Source organism: Rhineura floridana, chromosome 3 (genome assembly GCF_030035675.1).
Source record: "Rhineura floridana isolate rRhiFlo1 chromosome 3, rRhiFlo1.hap2, whole genome shotgun sequence".
NCBI classification, from domain to species: Eukaryota; Metazoa; Chordata; class Lepidosauria; order Squamata; family Rhineuridae; genus Rhineura; species Rhineura floridana.
Window position 1 is genome coordinate 40,860,589 of NC_084482.1, and position 20,440 is coordinate 40,881,028.

A 20,440-nucleotide genomic window follows, 5' to 3' on the forward strand; every position below is an offset into this window, starting at 1 on the left:
AATGCCCACTCTTTTGCAGCCTGGGCAGGAGACACCTGGCTAAGCAGATTCTAGATTCCTAAATGGACCCCTTTCACATTGTTGCAGCTATGGATGTGATCTTTTATTCATTTCTGTGCAGAATTACTATTATGTAGCTGTTGAGTCATACCCAAGAAGCAGCTGCATTTGGGGATAATGGAGGCAGAAGGGGAAGGCAAGTTTGCAGCTGGTAAAAGTGGGTTTGTTTGTTTTTGCTTTGCTTGGGATTTGGAAGAGCAGACCTAAGTGTTGTAGTATTGTGCTTATGATTTGAAAGACAGCACTTCATGCTAGCTCTCTTAGTGTCTGGCTAAGGGTAGGCCTGCACAGCAGGTGCCTACAGTTTCAGTTTGGCTTTAGTGCACACTTGGAATGGCATGAATTGTTCCTAGAAAAGGTTTTCATGTAGCTTTGTACCAAGCATGCTCTGACAATGGTGCTGGGAACCAAGTTGTGCTGTAGATTATGCAGCCTGTGCCGGTCCATCAGTTCTGAAATGTAGACAGATAGGGGAACAGTGAAGGCCAAGGGATTCAGTGCACTGTAAGCACATTTCCAATGACCAGAATAAGGTGCATGCATCTGAGGCAGCAAGACCCTTTTTGTGCTCTTCATTGACTAGACAAATCCAGTTCAAGCGACTGTAAACTGTAAATCATGTATTTTAAAACTATATCAGAAAGCTTCCTTCATCCTGAGTACTCTCCAGAATCCATTGTTACAAAACGATGGTCATGTTTTCCCATCCAGTGTACTTGACTTCCTTTCCAGATTCAGAAACAAATCCTTAAAAGTTTCAAACCTAGCTGGTTGCAGTGCTAGCAGACGTCCAGTGTGATGACCCTTGGTGCTTTGCAGATTGGAGGGGACTGGATTCAGTCCCTTCCCCTCTTCCCTGAACAGGTTATCAGTAGTAGTACCATCATTCAAAACTGTCTGTTGATCAGGTTTTATGAGTCTGCACATGAAAGCCACTGCTTAGCAGAAGGTTCTCTGTAGACTAGTGAGGTTGTTGAGAAGAACTATGTTTTTAGTTTGGGACCGTGGTGTTTTCGATTACTCATGTACTGTACATTATTCTGATGCAACCTGCCTTAGGAGGGTTTTGCCTTGAAAGGTGATCTATAAAACTTTGAAATTATTTATTTATTTATTTTGTTACATTTATATCCTGCCCATAGCAAATAGCTCTCAGGGCGGCAAACAGCATGGATAAAATACATACATCATATACTAAAATCACAAAAACATATATAGCCAACAAAAACCAAAACAAAATACAATCAGAAGATAAAAAGGTCAATATACAGATTAAAACTGAAAGGATCAGACAAATTAAAATGCCTGGGAGCATAAAAAGGTCTTTACCTGGCGCCGAAAAGATAATAAAGTAGGCGCCAGGCGTACCTCTTCGGGGAGGCTATTCCACAGCTCGGGGGCCACCACAGAAAAGGCCCTGGATCTAGTACTCACCCTCCGGGCTTCGCTATAAGTTGGTACCCGGAGGAGGGCCTTAGATGACGAACGAAGTGAACGGGTAGGTTCGTAGTGGGAGAGGCGTTCCAACAGGTATTGTGGTCCTACGCCATGTAAGGCTTTATAGGTCATAACCAGCACCTTGAATCTCGCCCGGAAGCAAATAGGTAGCCAGTGCAGGCGAGCCAGAACAGGAGTTATATGCGAAGACCGACTGGTCCTCGTCAATAGTCTGGCTGCCGCATTCTGCACTAGCTGAAGCTTCCGAACTGTCTTCAAGGGCAGCCCTATGTAGAGCGCATTACAGTAATCCAATCTTGAAGTTACCAGAGCATGGACAACTGAGGCGAAGTCGTCATCACCCAGATAGGGGCGTAGCTGGGCTACCAAACGGAGATGGTAAAATGCATTCCGTGCCGCCGAGGCCACTTGAGCCTCTAGAGACAAGGAAGGGTCGAAAAGAACCCCCAAACTATAAACCTGTTCTTTCAGAGGGAGTGTAACCCCATCCAGGACACGATGTACATCCACCATCTGAGCGGGGAAGGCATTCACCAACAGTGTCTCGGTCTTGTCTGGATTGAGTCTCAGTTTATTAGCCCTCATCCAGTCCATTATCGCGGTTAATTAATGATGATGCAGGGACTTAAAACCAAGGTTCAATTTTAGCTGTCTGTTCACAGGGCCACAGTAGCCTCGTGTTTGTCTATATTCCATCTGTATCCCGAAGAGAGGACCCATGTGCGAATATAGATTAGAAAAAAGCGGAGGCCCTAAGTCAGATTTAACATAGAGCTACTATATCAGGCATGGGGAACCTGTGGCCCTCCAGATACTGTTGGCCTATGACTTCCATTGTCTCTGACCATTGGCCATGCTGGCTTGGGCTGATGGGAGCTGGAGTCCAGCAGCAACTGGAGACCCACAAGTTCCCCACCCCTGACCTGTATCCTTCAATTTAGCACATCTGGTTGGCTGAGAGTGAAGTCTTCCGGAACCACTAGAGGAGGCAGCCCTGAAAGCTGTTTGTGAAATCAAAGTTCTTGGGGATCGTGTCAGCACAGCTAAGAGGAAAGCAGACAACCAGGAGCAGGCCTCTGCATGTTTTAGGTACCTGCCCCAACCAGTCTGTTTCGTTGATGTTGTTGAGCTACTGTGGCACCAAAAGACAACACCTGTCTATCAGCTTTCCCATTGCTTGATCTTTCTATTGGCTGACAGAACAACCCTTGGGTAAAGAGAAATGGGTTTTCAGAATTACCTGGGCAATATTCCCTGTTGTATTGGAAGTGCCTTTGGCATTTCATGGCCACTGCTACTAGTACTTAGAATGTATTTCACACCACCAATACTTAGTGCTAAATACTAGATTGCAGATTGTACTGTGCTCCTTGCGCAAAGAAAGAAAGAAAGAAAGAAAGAAAGAAAGAAAGAAAGAAAGAAAGAAAAAGTTGATGTATCAACCTAGTATAGATTGCTAGTTGTGGGAAAAACTGGGGGATTGCCAAGGCATAGGAGTGGGAGAGCCCAATAGCAGTGGAGCAATATGGATGCTACAGTGAAGATTTGTGAGATGTTTTGTCAGATATAAGCCCCACAAAAGTCCTTGTGGGTTTAGCAGTTGGAGTGTTGAAGTGGGACCTGGGAGACCAGGGGTTGAATCCCCACTCAGCCATGAAGCTCACTGGGTGACCTTGGGACAGTTGCTGTCTCTCAGTTTCACCTACCTCAAAGGCTTATTCTGAGGTTAAAATGGGGAGAGGGAGAGCCACGTACACCACCTTGAGCGCTTTGGAGGAAAGGTGGGATATAACAACAACTCCAAAAGGGTAACCAAGGCCCATAAACCAGAGGTTTTGGAGATGAGAGCCAGCAAAAGTAAAAAGAAGCCAGGGTCAACAGAAGCAAGGGTCAGGAATTGTGAAAACATCAGTTTGATCAAGCCAGCAAGTGCAAATAAAGTAAATAAATAGTATTTATACTCAACCTGGCTGGTTCAGAAACAGCCTGCTGGCCACTTGTAGGGGGCTAATATACCAATTTGCTTCTATATCTGAAGAGACTTCAGTGGCTGGCTGAAACCCACACTAATAGCTCGTAGTTACAGGCCATGAGAACTGGCCCTCTGCTGGTAAAGACTCATAAGTCCCAAAATCTCAAGTTTGTTAAGTAGCTGGCTATACGGAACAACAATGTTGGTTCAGCGCACACACGCATGCACACAAGGGCCCCATCTACGCTATACCTGTAAAGCAGTATCATAACACCTTAAACAATCATGGTTTCCCCAAAGAACACTGGGAACTGTACCTTGTGAAGGGTGCAGAGCAGGGGCGTCCCTACCGGGGTGCGGAGGGTGTGGCCCGCACCCAGGTGTCACCAGGAGGGGGGTGACACCCAGAGCCACCCCGCCCCGCGCTGTTGCCCGGCAAGGCTGCGCTGATTCCTCCTCGGGGGCGGGCGGGGGGACGAGAGCCGGAGCGGGAGCAGCGTCGGCGGGGCGAGGGAGGCGCGCCTGCGTTCCCAGGCCTTCTGCGGCTGGGTGCCCCTCCGGTGCGCGCCCTCCCAGGGGCATAGACAGGGTGGCTGGCCTCGAGTGCACGCACCCAGGCGTGCACATGCAAGCCCAGGCGTGCACACGCAAGCCCAGCCACCTTGTCCATGCCCCTGGGAGGGCGCATGCCGGAGGTCCGCACCCCCCTGCACTCCCGCTAGTGACACCACTGGTGCAGAGAGCTGTTAGGAGCACTCTATTCCATGCACAGAACTACAATTCCCAGAGCTCCTTCCCTGGGAAGAGGGTCTGATTGTTAAACCACTCTGGGAATTCTGGGTCTGTGAGGCGAAGAGGGGTCTCTTAACAACTCTCAGCACCCTTCACAAACTACAGTTCCCAGCGTTCTTTGGGGGAAGCCATGACGGTTTAAAGTGGTATGATGCAGATGGGGACACAGACTCATACTCCTTTTGCTGAAGAATGACAAGGAAGCAAGAGAAACTAAAGCTGTGTACAGACCATACATCTAAAGAGCATTTAAAGCATTTATCTCCTTCCCCCACCAAGAATCCTAGGGTCTATTGTTTACCCCTTACAGAGCTACAATTCCCAGCATCCTTAACAAACTACAGTTCCCAGGATTATTTGGTGTGGGGGTGGGGAAAATGGTGTGTTTGCATCCTAAGGCTGCAACCCTATAGCCACTTCTCTGGAAGCATGCCCCATAGAACTCAGTGAAACTTACTACTGCTGAGAAGACCTATATAGGATTGCGCTCTAAATGCGGGGGAGTAAATACAATGGCTGGAGAGAAAATAGTAATAACAATAGCTTTGTTTTTAGTGCCAGCTCAAGACTCAACTATTTGCTCAGGTCTTTATAGAATACTAGTTTCATTTACTAAGCCCATAGACTAAAAGGGTGAAGTCCACTTTGCTGTTTTTAAAGACTGTTGTTAATTATGGTTTTCTTGTTTCTACTGTGAATTGGAGAAGATTTTAATTGTTTTAATTTGTTTAATTTTATGGTTGTGCCCCGCCCTGGATTCAGTTACGATGAAAGGCTGACTATAAGCATATTAAGATAAAATAATACATAAATAAGAATTTGGTTGGAAAGAGGTTTGAAAAAAAGGAGACAGCTTAGTGAAGGCATAGAAATGAGACAATAAGCTATAGGGCACAATGACATGTTGAAGTGAGGATGAAACAAATAAGAGTCTGTCTGTTATCCTAATAGTGGGGAGAACACTTTGTGAGATCATTCAACCTCCTTTCAGATGCTATCCAACTCTGTGAAGATGGCCAGTGAGGCTGTGAACACACTGCTTGCCAGAACAAAGTGTTTCCATTAGCCACACCTGGAGGGGGAATGGGTTGATCTGCTGATCAGTTGCGAAATCTCTTTGAAGCTGAATTAAAAACAATCAAACACTTGAGCTGATCCTACCAGGTTTTTTAGTAAAAAGGGGCAGGGTTTGACTAGTGTCGTGTGCCCCCATTTTCAGAAGTGAGAAGTGGAACTGGCAGAACAATTAATGTGTTTCTACCCTGAGACTGTAAATGCTTGACTTCCACATGTTCACAATAAGTTCTGAAAAGACCTGCTCATACATTTGCAGGGGCATAGATCTCTGTGCAGTCAGGGAACCGGTAAAGCAAGGGAGAGTCACACAGAGAGAATTCTGGCTACTAAATGGAGTTTTTATTAGACATTATTATCAATTTATGGAGGCTGGATGTGCCAGGCTTATTTTCTCCTCTCCTCACATGGACTCATGAAATAGAGTCTGTAAACACACCAGTCGCCAGATAAAAGCATTTCTGTTAGCCACACCTGGAGGGGGAACGGGTTGATCTGCTGATCAGTTGTGAAATCTCTTTGAAGCTGAATTTTTTAAAAAAAGCATTCAGCGTGCTCCCACCAGGTTTTACAGTAAAAAAGGGCAGGATTTGACTAGCATTGTGTGCCCCTGTTTTCAGAAGAGAGAGGTAGAGATGCACTGGAACTTGCAGAACAGTGAGTGTGTTTCTACCCTGAGATTCTTAGTATGCCAGCTATTCCTCACACAGATCTTTTGGTCTCCTTCATCTCAAGGAGGGAAAGTAGACAAAGCTACCTCGTTTTGCTTTTCAGAAATCCTCTCTGGGGGTGTCTACATTGGGAGGAACAAACAGCTGTGTCATGTGGATACTATCAATTGGGAAGACATCATCTGGAAATCTGAGTTCCAGGCGGTGCTCCAGGACAATGGGGAGAAGTGTGAGTATCAGCTAATAGTCAGATGAGGAGTGCGCATGTACTTGTATTCCCCTCTGACTGGCCTACCAATGCTTTATGTTTGTGCGGGAGGCTTTAACGGCCATGTTTTCCCCCAAAGGTTTACCCTTTCAGAGCAGGCTTCTGGGTTTTGTACTTGGGATTGAGTTGGCCACTTGATGCAAAACGGCCCCTCTCTCCACATGGGTAGATGGAATGGGACAGGTCTGAGCCAGATATATCTGTTCCTCCCCTTTGTTATTTTCCTCTACTCCCTTTTGTTGCGCCCAGCCAGCCTCAAGAGTCTCCATTTTTTTGGTATTTTATATCAGTCTTTAGCGGCGACCAGGAATTTTGCAGTCTTCTCCTGTCCCCACCAGATTGCATGCAATCATTTCCCCTCTTTTCCACGTTACATTTAGACCCCACTGCTCTTCTGCAATGGGTTCTCAAGACGCTTCCCTCCTAGGCTCCTAACAGACCCAGACCTGCTTAGTTTTAGCAAGATGGCTACATCATGTGGCTTCAGACTGTGCTCTGGGTCTTTATGCCAACATACACAGGGTTATTCCATTTTATGTTCACAAGAGTCCTGTGGAGTAGGCTAGCCTGACAGATAATGTCTTTCCCAACAGTACCGCAAGAGCTTCATGGCTAAGGAAGAATTAGAATACAAACTCCCTGGTCAAAGTCCAACACCCTGTTCGTTAGACCCATCTGGTTTTATTGCTGGTTTTGTATTTTTATGTACTTTTATGCTGATGCTCTCTTAAGTTTATTGTGGCTTTATCGTATTATGGTTTTATTGTTATGTTTTATTTCCTTTTTATTTGTGCAACATCTAGATAATTTTATTTATTTATTTAAAATCCAGACTGGCTGACATATAACCATTCTAAAGTGATATTTATATAGAGCAAGCAGAAGGTCCCAGTTTCAATCCCTGGCATCTCCAGGTAGTGCTGGGAATATCCTCTGAAACAGTGGTGAGTTGCTGCCAGTCAGTGTAGACAATACTGAGCTACATAGACCAGTGGTCTGACTCAGTCTAAGGCAGCTTATTATGTTCCTATATTAAGCTGCTCTGGAAATCTTTTCAGATTAAAGGGTGGGGTAAAAAGGCTTTAAATAAATAAGATTCCATGCACATTAAGCAAATAGTTAGTAGGCCACTGTGTATCATGCATTCTTATATGTTCATTGGCCCACCCTACTCGTCTCTGGTGTAGGTGGCTGAAGTTGTGTTCTGTCTCCCTGAGCAGGTTCTCCATGCCATGAGAACTGCAATGGTCACTGCTGGGGTCCTGGTCCTGAGGACTGTCAAAAATGTAAGTACCTCTAACCCACCTGGTGCCCTCCAGATGTTATAGACCGCAACTCCCACCAGCTCCAGCTAGTACAGCTGTGCTGGATGAGGCTGGTGGGAGTTGTATTCCATTTTGGGACAGGCTGCCCTAACCCTAAGCCAGGTAGAGTCCTTGGGTGAGAAGCTGGGACTTAACTCTTCCTGCAGGTGTTTTAAGAGTGGACTAGGTCATCTTAAACTTGGCATGTGATGGACAGCTTGGATTCCAAATCTGAAAAGGAAAGATGTGACACCTACTTTAAGCATTCTGCCTGTATAGAATAGTTGGTATGTAGCTGCCCTTTGACGACCAAAATGCTACCACAGAGGTCAGATGACAGAAAACGTTCCAGTGAGGGAAAAATTGTAGTCGCATCCACATCATGCATTTAGCACTCTTTTATTACTTTAACAGTCATGGCTTAATGCCCCCCCCCCCGAATCCTGGGAATTGATTATATTCGCTGGATTAATTTCAGTTCCAGACATGGGAAAAATAAGCAAACAGCAATTTCTGCTCCTGTTTTTGTCAGAATTCTCTGACATCCCTATCTGTAGTTGAATTTTTGAAAATGTTTTATTTCCTTGCTGGCTGTGTGTGCCTCATCTGGCAAAGCCAGTGCAAAAGCATTCAAAGAGCCCTCCTTTTGAAGATTAAGCTGTGAGTGCTGGCAAAGGTACCTCTCTTGACCGCTACCCCTAATTTATTAAATGGGAAGGCGACATGCCCACTTTTGGATCAGGGAACTCATGTGCATCAAGTGTGTAGGGATGTCCTTTGTTAAGGGGTAACACATCTAATAATAATTAGGAATAATTAGGAAAGGTATTGAAAATAAAACAGCCGATATCATAATGCCGTTGTATAAATCTATGGTGTGGCCGCATTTGGAATACTGTGTACAGTTCTGGTTGCCTCATCTCAAAAAGGATATTATAGAGTTGGAAAAGGTTCAGAAGAGGGCAACCAGAATGATCAAGGGAATGGAGCGACTCCCTTACGAGGAAAGGTTGCAGCATTTGGGGCTTTTTAGTTTAGAGAAAAGGCGGGTCAGAGGAGACATGATAGAAGTGTATAAAATGATGCATGGCATTGAGAAAGTGGATAGAGAAAAGTTCTTCTCCCTCTCTCATAATACTAGAACTCGTGGACATTCAAAGAAGCTGAATGTTGGAAGATTCAGGACAGACAAAAGGAAGTACTTCTTTACTCAGTGCGTAGTTAAACTATGGAATTTGCTCGCACAAGATGCAGTAATGGCCACCAGCTTGGACGGCTTTAAAAGAAGATTAGACAAATTCATGGAGGACAGGGCTATCAATGGCTACTAGCCGTGATGGCTGTGCTGTGCCACCCTAGTCAGAGGCAGCATGCTTCTGAAAACCAGTTGCCGGAAGCCTCAGGAGGGGAGAGTGTTCTTGCACTCGGGTCCTGCTTGCGGGCTTCCCCCAGGCACCTGGTTGGCCACTGTGAGAACAGGATGCTGGACTAGATGGGCCACTGGCCTGATCCAGCAGGCTCTTCTTATGTTCTTATGTTCTTATCTACCTTAAGTAATTTTTTTCTGTGAGCTAATGGGTCTTGGAAGGGTCAGGGAAGGATGGGAGGTACTGGCTGCTGAGAGTGGAGGAGGGTGCTATGGCATTGACTGTTCTTCACTCATGGTTCTTCTCTTTCTGCCTTAGTGACCAGGACCATCTGTGCCCCCCAGTGCAATGAACGCTGCTTTGGCCCCAACCCCAATGAATGCTGCCATGATGAATGTGCAGGCGGCTGCACTGGCCCTCTCAAGACAGAGTGTTTTGTACGTTGCTAGTCTCTGTGCTTAGCTTTCCTTGGGTATCGTTTGCATCTCTGGGCTGTGTCAAGGAAGGGAGGAGACGGTGCTGGAAGAACGTCCCTTTTAATGTGCATATCTTCCCTTTATCATTTGCCCCCCCCAATCATCTAGCCAGTACAATTGTACTATTCCCCCAGATCTCTTGAGTTCCTTTGTATAGTCATGCCACCAACCCAGCCCCTGGTCTTTAGTTTTTCCAGAGCCTCTGTCCTTTGTTTCCTCTCTCATCTAAGCTTCTTTCCACATTCAGCTACCATTATCATCTTCCTGCAATCATAGTTTTCCATGGAATATCAGGGAGACTGTGGCTCTTGTTCATCCTTGAGTTCCCTAGGGTGTCCCCATGGAGTTAGTTCAAGTTTTGCATGTGCTGTCAGGACAGAGGGAGTCTGCCTTTGTCTAGCCTGGAATTATGAGGTGAAGGTCTTACCCAACTTTTTGTGACACACTTTCTTCAACTCCAGGCCTGCCGGTCCATCAATGATAGTGGTGCCTGTGAAACACACTGCCCCCAACCGTTGATCTACAACAAGCTCACCTTCCAGCTGGAGCCCAATCCTGATACCAAATACCGGTATGGTGGCATCTGTGTCAAAAACTGCCCACGTAAGTCCTAGGTAGTAGCTATAATGATAAGGGGATGATGGTCTCCCAAGTGGGGGTGTTCCTTTGGACTGGAATGTCATTTCTTTAAGGGGCAATTCAACAATTTTTTCCCCATTTGGGGAAATGGCCACAAGTGTGACAGAACTCCATTGAGGGGTCATAATGTACACAGACCTCTTAGTCCCTTATGCTAGCCCAAACATTTTAATCTGACTATTCCCAGATCAAGGATAAGAGGGAGTCACAGTAGCTGAAATAATTGCTTTGCATTTTTTTTTAATCTTGAACATTTTGCCTTGATCTTTGAAGCTTCTTAGAGGCCAATTTGGAAACCCTTGCCATATAATCCTCTGCTTTTCCAGTACTTACATTGAAGCAGAAGGAGGTTGGATTCTTTAATTAGAATCTAGGACTCCCCACAGTGACCTACTAGATCTCACTTGAACTCAAACCCCAAACATCCTACTTTCTTCTCTCAAAACTAGAGACAGAATCCAAGGTTTCTCAGTGACTAGTTCTTCAGATTTTTATTCTCCCCCTCTAATCTCTCGCCTCCTTTTAATTTCCTTGCAGATAATTTTGTGGTTGATCAGAGCTTATGCGTCCGAACCTGCCCTAGTAACAAAATGGAAGTAGAAAAAGGTGGCCTGAAGATGTGCGAGTCTTGTGTGGGACTCTGCCCAAAAGGTATGAATGGGATGAACAACCACATTGGCTGGGGTGTCTGAAGACATCCTGAAGCCATGGCTTCTCCTGGCTGTTGGAATGGAAAACTAAATAGAGATATTGAGACTGGGCCACTCAGAGCAAACATCTACCTGTCAAGTGTGAAAGACATGCATGTGTCATATTAGTGGCATATTTCTTCAAAGAACACCGATTAATTGCTTGGGAAAGCATTAGACTGCCACTTCTGAGCTTCTTTAAGAGACAAGTGTGTATTTGTGCCATTTATACTTTGTGGAACACGTGCACTCAGTCCTTGGGAATGCATACCTTGCTTAAAAAAAGTAAAGTGATAACTGCCCCTGATTTGTAGCTGTTCCAAAACTTGGGACTAATCTCAATTACCAAGTCATCCTTGCCTATTCTATCAGCTCCAGGGAGGTGTAGAGAGATATAGGAAAAAGGTAAGCTAAAATTTTTCACCTCTCTGAACATCCATCTCTGATCCCTTCTTTCCAGCTTGTGATGGGACTGGAATTGGAAGTAAATACCAGACAGTGGATTCCAGCAATATTGACCGCTTTATCAACTGCACCAAAATCTTGGGCAACCTGGATTTTCTTATCACTGGTCTAGAAGGGTAAGTATGCAATCACTGTGTCCCTACGCTAAGATACAACTACTTGTGGGGCAGTGTGTACAGCCACGCAACAGTAGCACTACTCAGGGAATCCTCACTCAGTAGTGATTTCTTTAATGTGGTGAGTGACTGATAACCAAGGGCTCATTCCTCATCCTGGTTATTTAGGGGCTCTTTTTCTGGTTTGTAACCTGAATACAGCCTTGGAATGTACTCATAGTTATGTAAATAAAACCCAAGGTTGAAGTGAAGGGTTTATCATCCTGTGATAAGTGATCACACAAAGAAACTCTTGAAGAAGAAAGCTCTTCCATTCTGAGGCTGGCTGCTATTTCTGACCATTTCTATTTCTCTTGTTCTACAGGGACCCGTGGCGCAATATACCTGCCCTGGACCCAGAAAAACTCAACATCTTCCGGACAGTGCGAGAGATCACAGGTGAACTGGGGTGCAGGGAACTCTGTGCCACGAGCTAGAGCAAATATGGGGTGCTGCTGCCTTGTCTAATGTAGATTGTAAGGAAGGACTGTGTCCCTTTGATCCATGTTCATTGTGGTTCCCAGTGTGCTTCCCTAGAGTGGATTTCTGGGGAAGGTCCTGAGTCTGGCTCCTTGTTCATCAAGGAAAAGCTTATGGGCTCCCTCTCTCCCCCTTGACTGCCTGGAACTGGGCTGTGATTGGCCCAGTGTAGGATGTGTTTGACCCCCTGTACAAGGTGTGGCAAGAGCAGCCAAGGAACTCTCAGATCAGTGTGGATCACATTGCACCACAAGAAGTTGGATGTGCTGCTAGAAAGGAGAGCTTGCAGAGCAGTTGCTTAATACTACTTGGGAGGTTGCATAAAAGAGATCTACTCCATTACCCAATAGAAGCTGGAAGAAACAGTGACATTTGTAGTCAAAGTTTTGAGCCTGGAATGTGACATACAAAGCCGAGGTTGGTGATGGAAGGATGCTTAGGGAAAGTTGCATCAGAGATCACTGACCTTCTCTCCTTCCTCCTAGGTTACCTGAATATACAGTCATGGCCCAAACACATGCACAACTTTAGCGTTTTCTCCAACCTGGTCACCATTGGTGGACGCAGCTTATATAAGTAAGAATTGCTCTCTTGGCCAACCTCCTTCACTTTGCTCTGGAGTTGTAGGTGGCCTTAGGGCTCCTCCGCCCCCCTGGTGATGCCTAAGGCTACCTGTGTGGAACAGCTGCTGTGGAATACTGGGCAAACAATTACATTTTAATACTTGTCTGAAAAGTCACAGTGGCAATGGTGATCAAGTCTGGGACCTGGTCACTTCTCTACATGCTTAAATGCTTCCATATACTGTATGTGGTGCAGGGGTTGGTCTGGATGACCAGATTTGGATTCTGGTTTGCCAGTTGCTCATGCTTGTTGTACAGAAGAGAGGCTTCCGAAGGTTGCAAACTATAGAAATGACTATTTCCAATACCAAAAAGAAATGGCTATTTTTCTCTTCCCAGCAACAAAGCATTGCCCCATTCCTCCTCTTCCTGAGGCTGACTTTGGTTTATGCTTTCCCTAGCCGTGGCTTTTCATTGCTGATCATGAAGAACATGAATGTGACTTCTCTGGACTTTCGCTCACTTCGAGAGATCAGTGCCGGCAAGGTCTACATCACTGAGAACCGGCAACTTTGCTATTACAACACTATCAATTGGGAACGTCTCTCGCGCCGACGTTCAGACCTGGACATCAAGAGTAACAAACCTGCCAGGAAATGCAGTGAGTGTTCAGGCAGTAGGGAAGGGATAGGGTACCCTTGAGTTAGAAGAATTGGGTCACATCCACATCATACATTCAAATCACATTCATTGCACATTTAAAGCACATGACTTTCCCTAAAGAATCCTGGGAACTGTAGCTTAAGGGTGCTGGGAATTGTAGCTTTGTGAGAGGTGAATTACAGTTCCCAGGATTCTTTGGGGGAAGTCATGTGCTTTAAACATATGGTGTGAATGTGACCTTGGTGCTTGTTGTGCTAGGCTGCATTCACATGAACAAAGGCAAACAGTTGCATCTGTAGAGGTTGTTCATCAGCGTAGGTAATGTTTTGTATTGTTCTCTGCCTCAGACAGTATAAATGCATAGAGACATTATGTACAGGAGTAAGGGTTGTATTGAACTGAGTCCTACTCAGAGCAGACCGATTGAAATGAATGAATCTGAATCATGTCTATTAACTTCAATGGGTCAAGTAGGACTTACAGAATGAACCCTGTTTTGATCATGTTCACACAAGCAGTTCAGCTGTTGGATACATGCTCTTTCTTCCTCCATACTTTTGCTTCTGTTACAGCCTTCCTTTGTACACACACACACAAAATAGTGTGATTCCATGCTGCTGGAGAGTGTATGACTATTCTGGCCATGGAGGTGGGGGAAGTCACATAGGTCTTTCTCACACAACTGGCACTGTCTCTCCTATCCACTGGTACCAACAAGATATATAAAATCCCATATCGTGCAGACAATACATGTATGGTCCAGTTACTTAAAACTGTTCACTCCCTGTTGCAGTCAGCTGCATTGGCCTGTGCTGCCTGCCCACTATGACATCAGAGCAACTCAGAAAATGGGAGCCAATACCTGCCAAGGCTCTCTGTGATATCAGAGCAATGTTCCACTTACTGGTGGATGCCATTTGGGCTGTGAGCATGGTAATTATTCATAATTAGGATAAAGTTGGTTGTGTGCAACAACTGTGATCATGGGCAGACACCTAAGGAATTGTACCATTGCCGTACGCAAAGGATATTTCATCGGTTAGTCCGCAGATGGGTCAGGGAGATGAGAATAGGGCTTGAGGCATTTCCCCTTTAGGAAGTCCATGCCCCTCCCCACAATTTAAAATGGGGCCCTGGTCCCAATTGTGATCCAGGCACTCTCTTTCCTTACCAGTCCAAGAGGGGAATGTCTGTGATCCTCTTTGCTCCAGTGATGGCTGTTGGGGGCCAGGTCCGGACCAGTGTGTCTCCTGCCGTAACTACAGCCGTGAAGGAACCTGTGTTGGCTCCTGCAGTTTCTTTGAAGGGTAAGAATAGCCTGCCGTGGTCACTTGCTTCCTCTTCCCCTTCCCCTTCCCCTTCCATCCTGGCCCCAAGTTTGTAACTTCTCTTTTCTCCCTCTTTCCTATGCTTAGGGAGGTCCGGGAATTTGTACAAGGCGGCGAGTGCTTTTCATGCCATCCACACTGCCAGAGGATCGAGGGAGGTCTAACCTGCAATGGATCGGTATGGCAATGTCCACGTGACTTCCATAGTGGTGGGGTGAGGGTGGCAGCAAAGGTGTGTGTATTTTATATCCCACCTGTTCAGATATTTAAGGCAGCTGTCAAGTCCTAAAATAATGTAGAAGAGCTGCACTTAAGTGGTGCTTTTCTAAACAGATGCAGCATTTCTGAAGGCCAAGAAGCAAGTGCTCAAATGAGAGGTTTGTCTCATAGGCCTGGGGACACAGCAGTAAAGGCCTTGCTCCTTGTATGTAATATCCTCACCTTTTGTAGTGATATTACTTGGAACAGTGCCTTTGTTGGAAGATCTTATCAGGTATTAGGGCTCATATGGAAAGTGAAGATCTTTGAGGTGTAGGGAGAAGGGCCAACTCCAGCATAAATGCCAGCTGACCCAGTGCACCCAGGCCCCTTTGTAATGTTGCAGGGCAATGCTGCTGTTCACGTTTCAAATTGTGTGCTCCAGATACTGGAGTGGCAAAATGTCTTGGGCCAGTCCTAGTCACCCTTCCTCTGGTTACCATGCAGAGATCTGTGGAGGGAACACTAGAGACTACTTTTACTGAAAACTTATTTTATTTACAGTTTTACTTCTTGAGAAAGAATGATAGGGACTTGGCAACAGATGCATGCACTGTTAAGTCCTAAGTCACATTCAGTTTTAGCCCCATAGTCCTATAAGCTCATGGCACACTGGGCAGCATCTCCCAAGCCTTTCTTCCCAGCATCTGACAACGCCACTGCAAAGGAACCTGTGAGGGAATATGATAGCAGGGCCTACACGTTCTGTGGACTCCCTGCTCTGATCCCATCCAGCTTGAGCATCCAATCCAACTGTGGAACTGATATCTGGGATCTTCTCCTTCCATGGATGTCTAGGACGTAGAAAGCTCCCTTATACTGAGGTTGGGCCATTGGTCAATCTAGCTCAGTATTGTCTGCACTGACTGACAGTGGCTCTCAAGGGTTTTAGGCAGGGGACATTCTGAAACCTACCTGGGGTTGCTGGGGATTTGAACCTGGGACCTCCTGCAGGCAAGGCTATTGCCGTACCACTGAGCTGTGGAGTGCTATGGTCTCCCTAACTAAGTTGATCTCTTCTTTCTCCTCAGGGTGCTGATGCCTGTGTGAATTGTGCTAACTACAAGGATGGACCACACTGTGTAGAGAGCTGCCCCAAGGGTATCTTAGGGGAAAAGGGACTCATCTTCAAGTTTCCCGATGCCAAGAAGGAGTGCTGGCCATGCCATGAGAACTGCACGCAGGGGTAAGCAGGGAAACTGGGGTTTCAGCAATAACTTTTTTATTTCCATTGTGCTTAGCATTCAAATAGTATCATAATAAACTATAATCAAGTGACATAGGGTTTTTTCAAAGTAAATAATCAGGGAAGTGGAAGGTTATGTCAAGAAGAATCTGTACAAGCATCTGGAGAATCAAACTCTTCCAATGCCTTTCAAAGGGGAGGAGTTAGAGAGGAACAGAGCCAGAGAAGCCAACAGTTCCTGTTTCCACACTGAAAGGCCTACCAGAGCTGAACCAACTGCTATTGACTTGATGTCATGGTTGGATCCCTGGGCAGGCGTGTGGTCACAGGGAGCCACCACCTGGACAAGATTCTGGGTTGCAGCAGCCAGCATTGCTTTGGATCAGGGCCACAACAATTATTGTGTTGTCCAAATGTCAAGAGCAGTGGAAGTGGCAGGGCAGAGAAACAAAGGGAATCCATCTTTGGAGAACAAGATAAGATACACTTTTTGGGACAGTATTATGTGAATTTTTGACACATTACAAATTGTAAGAATATTTTTCTGTTTCTCCTGTAACAGGTAACTATTATAAGGTTCAAGATAATGTTTTTGTGGGTTTTTTTTACCTCAACCCAACAAATCTTTCCATAAAGTTCCATGAATCGTTGGACCTGAAAATCTGTTTGGCTCAGTTCTGGCCAATTGCATTAATCCACACCATTGGCCATAAAAATTGTCCTCCGCATCTCCACGTCTTGATGCTTTGATTTGCTTTGACTGTTTTTCCAGGAAACCATATTGCCAGATTAAGTTGAACCATTCTTGAGTTGTGCCTCCTTTTTCTGATTTCCAGTTTTTATCTGCCTAGCAACAGCCAAGAAAAAACATAACATTCCTTTATAGGGAACGTCAGTGTTTTGTCTGTTAAATATGGTCAGAAGGAACCAGTGAAGGTGTTAACACCAATATGATAATATTATTACACACTTTTGGTTCCTGAGCAGCTTCAATAGCAGTGCTATTGAAGTTAAGGGAGCAGAATTCCTAACACTTTTAAATTATGCCTGTCAGCCTGCATCATAGTTAAATTGCAGTGGGGAGGGGGGTATGTTATGTAATATCCCCTCTGTTATTGATGGAACCTGGATTTGTGGTTTTTAACTTTCCTGATTCTAGCTTGCTAGATGCTGCTTCTCTATATATTTGGATTCTCTGTCTCCCAGGATAATTACATGGTTTCATTCCCTTTAGGTGTGATGGTCCACACATTGAAGATTGCTTCATGGAGAAACTGCCTGTTGCCAGGTACCTGTCAGGGTCTCTCCAGGTGGGTGGGGTGGGAAAGAGTTTGTTGAAACTCTTTCCCACTTTCACTTACTCTGTGTAAGTGAAATGGCAGTCTCTTGTGTGCTTACTTTTACAAACTACAAATACCAGAAAGAGATCTTATCCCCATGAAGGATTGGGGGAGGACTCAGGGTTCAATGGCAAAGCAGTATATTTGCATACACCTTCCTAAGTTCAGTCCCTGGCCTATCTTACAAGGTGGTTATAAGGTTGATTGAGATAACGTACATGGAGCATTTTGCACACTTAGAAGTTATTATATAAAAGCTAAGCAATGTTATTATGTTAACATGGACTAGACCCACTAGAGGCATGTGAATTCTTTCTCTTCGGAGATCTGTAATGGAGGATTCCCTTCAACGATTTACCCTGACACCTGGTAGGTAACCCCAACAGCTTCCCTGCACTGGTTAGTAGCTTCCAGCCCATAGTATAGCTGCAAACAGGTAGTTAGATTTCTGCTTGAAGCTAATAAGTTGCAGGATTTTATTATTTATTTATTTATTTAATTTATATCCCACCCTTCCTCCCAGTAGGAGCCCAGGGAGGCAAACAAAAACACTAAAAACACTGTAAAATATTAATAAAACTGAAATATATAAAAACAAAACATCTTTTAAAAACATCTTTCTTCAAAAGCTTTGAAAACATCTTAAAGAGTAATTCCAACACAAATGCAGACAGAGATGGCACCTGTCTAATATTTAAGGGGAGGGAATTCCAAAGTGTAGGCGCCACTACACTTCCTATGTTGTGCGGAATGGGCCTCCTGATGAGATGGTATCTGCAGGAGGCCTTCAGCTGCAGATCGTAGTGATTGACTGGGTATATAAAGATGATGTTTCAGGTATCCTGGTCCCAAGCTGTATAGGGTTTTGTACACCAAAACCAGAACCTTGAACTTAGCTTGGTAGCTAATAGGCAGCCAGTGCAATTCTTTCAGCAGCGGAGTGACATGTTGGTGATATGCTGCCCCAATGAGCAGTTGTGCCACTGCGTTGTGCACCAGCTGCAGCTTCCGGACCAACCTCAAGGGCAGCCCCGCACAGAGTTGCATTACAGTAATCCAGCCTGGAGGTTGCCAGTGCATGGACAACAGTGGTCAGGCTATCCCGGTCCAGAAACAGCTGCAGGTGTCTTACTAGCCAAAACTGGTAAAAGGCACTCTTAGCCACTGAGGTCACCTGAGCCTCTAGCGACAAAGATGGATCCAGGAGCACCTCCAGACTACCAACCTGCTCTTTCAGAGGGAGTACAACACCATCCAAAACAGGCAACTAACCAATTATCCAAACTCAGCAACCATTAACCCACAGTGTCTCCATCTTGCTAGGATTTAGAATCAGTTTATTGGCCCTCATCCAGCCCACCACCGAGTCCAGGCACCAGTCCAGGGCCTCCATGGCCTCTCTTGATTCAGATGTTACAGAGAAATAGAGCTGGGTATCATCAGTGTACTGCTGACACATCACCCCAAATTTCCTGATGACTGTTCCCAAGGGCTTCATATAGACGTTAAACAGTACGGGGAACAAGATGGTACCCTGCGGCACCCCACAGCATAACTGCCAGGGGGCCAAAAGACAATCACCCAATGCTATTATCTGAAAACGACCTTGGAGATGGTATCGGAACCACTGTGAAACAGTAGCTCCAATACCCATGTAATTAAGTTGGATCAGAAGGATACCATGGTCAGTAGTATCAAAAGCCACTGAGAGAACAGGCATTCCCTCTGCCCTTCTCCCGATAAAGGGCATCCACCAAGGCCAACTCAGTCCCATAACCAGGCCTGAATCCAGATTGGAATGGATGAAGATAATCTGTTTCATCCAAGAGTACTTGCAGTTGCTGTGCCACAACCCTCTCAATCACCTTCCCTAAAAAGTGGGTTGCCACAAACCAATAGGTCCAGGGTGGACTTTTTCAGGAGAGGTTGGATCACCGCCTCTTTCAGGGTGGCTGGAATCACTCCCTCCCATTGACCACACTCTGGATCCACTCGGTCAAACCCCCTCGGCAAGCTTTAATAAGCCAAGAAGGTCAAGGGGTGAGAGGACATGAGGAGACTTTTCAAACAGTTAGGCTGTTCCCTCACTTCCAGTCAGATCTGGTTATGATAAAAATGGGATTTTGTCAAATTATGTCCTTCCTTTCTGCTTTCTCAGCTAAGGGGCACCTGTTTTAAGTTGCTTTTCCAAACCTTAAACTGAAATTGAGACATGAATCCTCTCCAAGTTTCAGACACCAGTGTTTACTGGGCTCTCTCTTAGGCCTGCTTAGGCCTCTTCAGACCAAGACAGGGAATCTGGCCAAGTGCATAGCCTCTTCTCTCTCCTTTGCTGTCCCTCCCCACCCCCCATCCAAGCTTGCTGCATCTTGTTGCACCTTTTTATGGTCCTTCCACCTAAGAAGACAGGTCCTCATGTAAACAAAGGGTCTCATGGCAGCAAAGCTGAACATAAAGTAACTCTCAGGCTATTGATTTTTAGAGGCAAACTAAAAAGAAAAAGCCAATTACTGCCTCACCCAATGGAGGCTTGAAAGGGCTAGTCCCCCTCAGCCACATTCCCGCTTTTCTTTTCCATTCCATTCACAATCACACCCCTTCGCTCTCCCACCAATGCCAGTTTGCCTCGAGGCCTTCGTGGGCAGCATGAAAGGAGGGCAGGGCTATTGCAAGCCCCTGCCTGTCCCCGGAGGGAGTGGATCATTGCACTTTGATCTCCTTCCCATGCTACTTTTCTCCCTTACAAGGTGCAGGAAGTTCCCACCATCATGTGAAAGTTCATTTCCTTCCCTCTCTTCTAATGCTATTGCTGCAAATAGGATGAAGAATATGGGAAATGACAAGATAAAGTTATTTGAGGGATGCATCATGGCATGCTGGGATTTGGGCTCCCACTTGCATGAAAAGTGCGCCCCATGATCTTGAGCTTTGTTTGGCCAAAAAAGGATTGGCCTATCTATGAGGCTGGAGAGACCTGTAGATGAGAGAGGTAGGTTTTTAAAGGCTACAGGAGGATTGTCTTTAATGACAGTTTAGATTTAGTAAAGTTATATATTCCTTGGATCTTGTTTCTGTTTTACAACTTGTATTGAGCATCTGGGAGACTGCAGAATAATAAAACTTGGCACAGGGCTAGGTCTGGGATGAAATAATTATGATGGAAGGAAGAGTCAAGAAAGCCTGCTTACACCCTTCCTTGCCCAGCGGTTCCCTCCTGCCATGCACAGTAGGC

The 20,440-nt window shown here is 45.5% G+C and overlaps 1 protein-coding gene across 1 annotated transcript in view; it reads left to right on the forward strand.

Annotated features, from left to right (window-relative positions):
- The window catches only part of ERBB3 (erb-b2 receptor tyrosine kinase 3), a 94,092-nt gene that overhangs the window by 49,317 nt on the left and 24,335 nt on the right, over positions 1–20,440 (forward strand). The window contains exons 4-16 of the mRNA XM_061615500.1: positions 6,131–6,256; positions 7,516–7,581; positions 9,285–9,403; positions 9,904–10,045; positions 10,619–10,732; positions 11,231–11,351; positions 11,716–11,789; positions 12,356–12,446; positions 12,895–13,094; positions 14,271–14,403; positions 14,512–14,602; positions 15,714–15,868; positions 17,103–17,156. Of these exons, the coding sequence (XP_061471484.1) occupies positions 6,131–6,256; positions 7,516–7,581; positions 9,285–9,403; positions 9,904–10,045; positions 10,619–10,732; positions 11,231–11,351; positions 11,716–11,789; positions 12,356–12,446; positions 12,895–13,094; positions 14,271–14,403; positions 14,512–14,602; positions 15,714–15,868; positions 17,103–17,156 (1,486 nt within the window). The remainder of the gene's footprint in view (positions 1–6,130; positions 6,257–7,515; positions 7,582–9,284; positions 9,404–9,903; positions 10,046–10,618; positions 10,733–11,230; positions 11,352–11,715; positions 11,790–12,355; positions 12,447–12,894; positions 13,095–14,270; positions 14,404–14,511; positions 14,603–15,713; positions 15,869–17,102; positions 17,157–20,440) is intronic.